At 63.3% G+C, this 761-nt stretch overlaps 1 protein-coding gene across 1 annotated transcript in view; it reads right to left on the bottom strand.

The window, feature by feature from the left end:
- Nucleotides 1–84, bottom strand: part of NOTCH1 (notch 1) — a 13,931-nt gene extending 13,847 nt beyond the window's left edge. Inside the window, exon 1 of the mRNA XM_010146695.1 lies at nt 1–84. This exon is cut by the window's left edge and continues 107 nt beyond it. Coding sequence (XP_010144997.1) covers nt 1–84 — 84 coding nt within the window.
- Between the last annotated feature and the right edge of the window lie 677 nt (nt 85–761).

Raw genomic sequence — 761 nt, 5'->3', positions numbered from 1 at the left:
GGTGAAGCCGTTGATGCCGTCCTTGCACGTGCCCCCGTTGTGGCAGGGGTTGCTGGAGCACTCATCGATGTTGACGTTGCACATGCGCCCTGCGAACGGAGGGGGTGAGGGGACGTTACCCCACAGGATGCGCAGCATGGGGGGCATGCGTTGCCTCCCAGGGAGCACCCACCAGGCAAGGTCCCCCTCCAGCCACCCGGGGAGCGGGTGCCGGAGGCTCAAATCCCCAAGCACACATATGCTGGCTGTGTAGGAGAGGGCTACCCTCTGGGTAGCGTGATTTCACACCCCTGCATCGCCCGCCCGGCTTAATTAAACGACTGGGAAGAGGCCGTGCCCTGGACTCGTTGGGTCCAGGAGGGAGTAACGAAGGGAGCTGGTTTCAGCCTGTAACCCTACCTGCCACGGCCAACAAAGCCAGGCTTTATTGCGGCTCCAGGACGCAAGGCGGCAAAAGGGCTGAGCAGGGAGAGGCGGGGGGCTGCTGCCATCAAAGCCCTCTGCCAATTCCAGCAGTGATCAAACAAACCAGTCCGACAAGGCGGCAACCTGATACCCATGGGAGTGGGCGCAGCGGGCGCAGCAGGAGTCAAATTCCCGGCACCAGACACCCCTTTGATTTCAGCCCGAGCCGGGGTCACCCTCCTGAACAAACAGGAGCGCTGGAGGGTGCAAAACCTCCGGCAAGCGGGATGAGAGCACGTCCTCTCCTTGCTGCACCCTCGCCCCGGCTGCGTGCTGGGGACATCCCAGGGCTCCCC

Source organism: Eurypyga helias, unplaced genomic scaffold (assembly GCF_000690775.1).
Source record: "Eurypyga helias isolate BGI_N326 unplaced genomic scaffold, ASM69077v1 scaffold10422, whole genome shotgun sequence".
NCBI lineage: Eukaryota > Metazoa > Chordata > Aves > Eurypygiformes > Eurypygidae > Eurypyga > Eurypyga helias.
The sequence above is the reverse complement of the archived record's forward strand: the minus strand, read 5'-3'. Positions and strand labels throughout refer to the sequence as shown.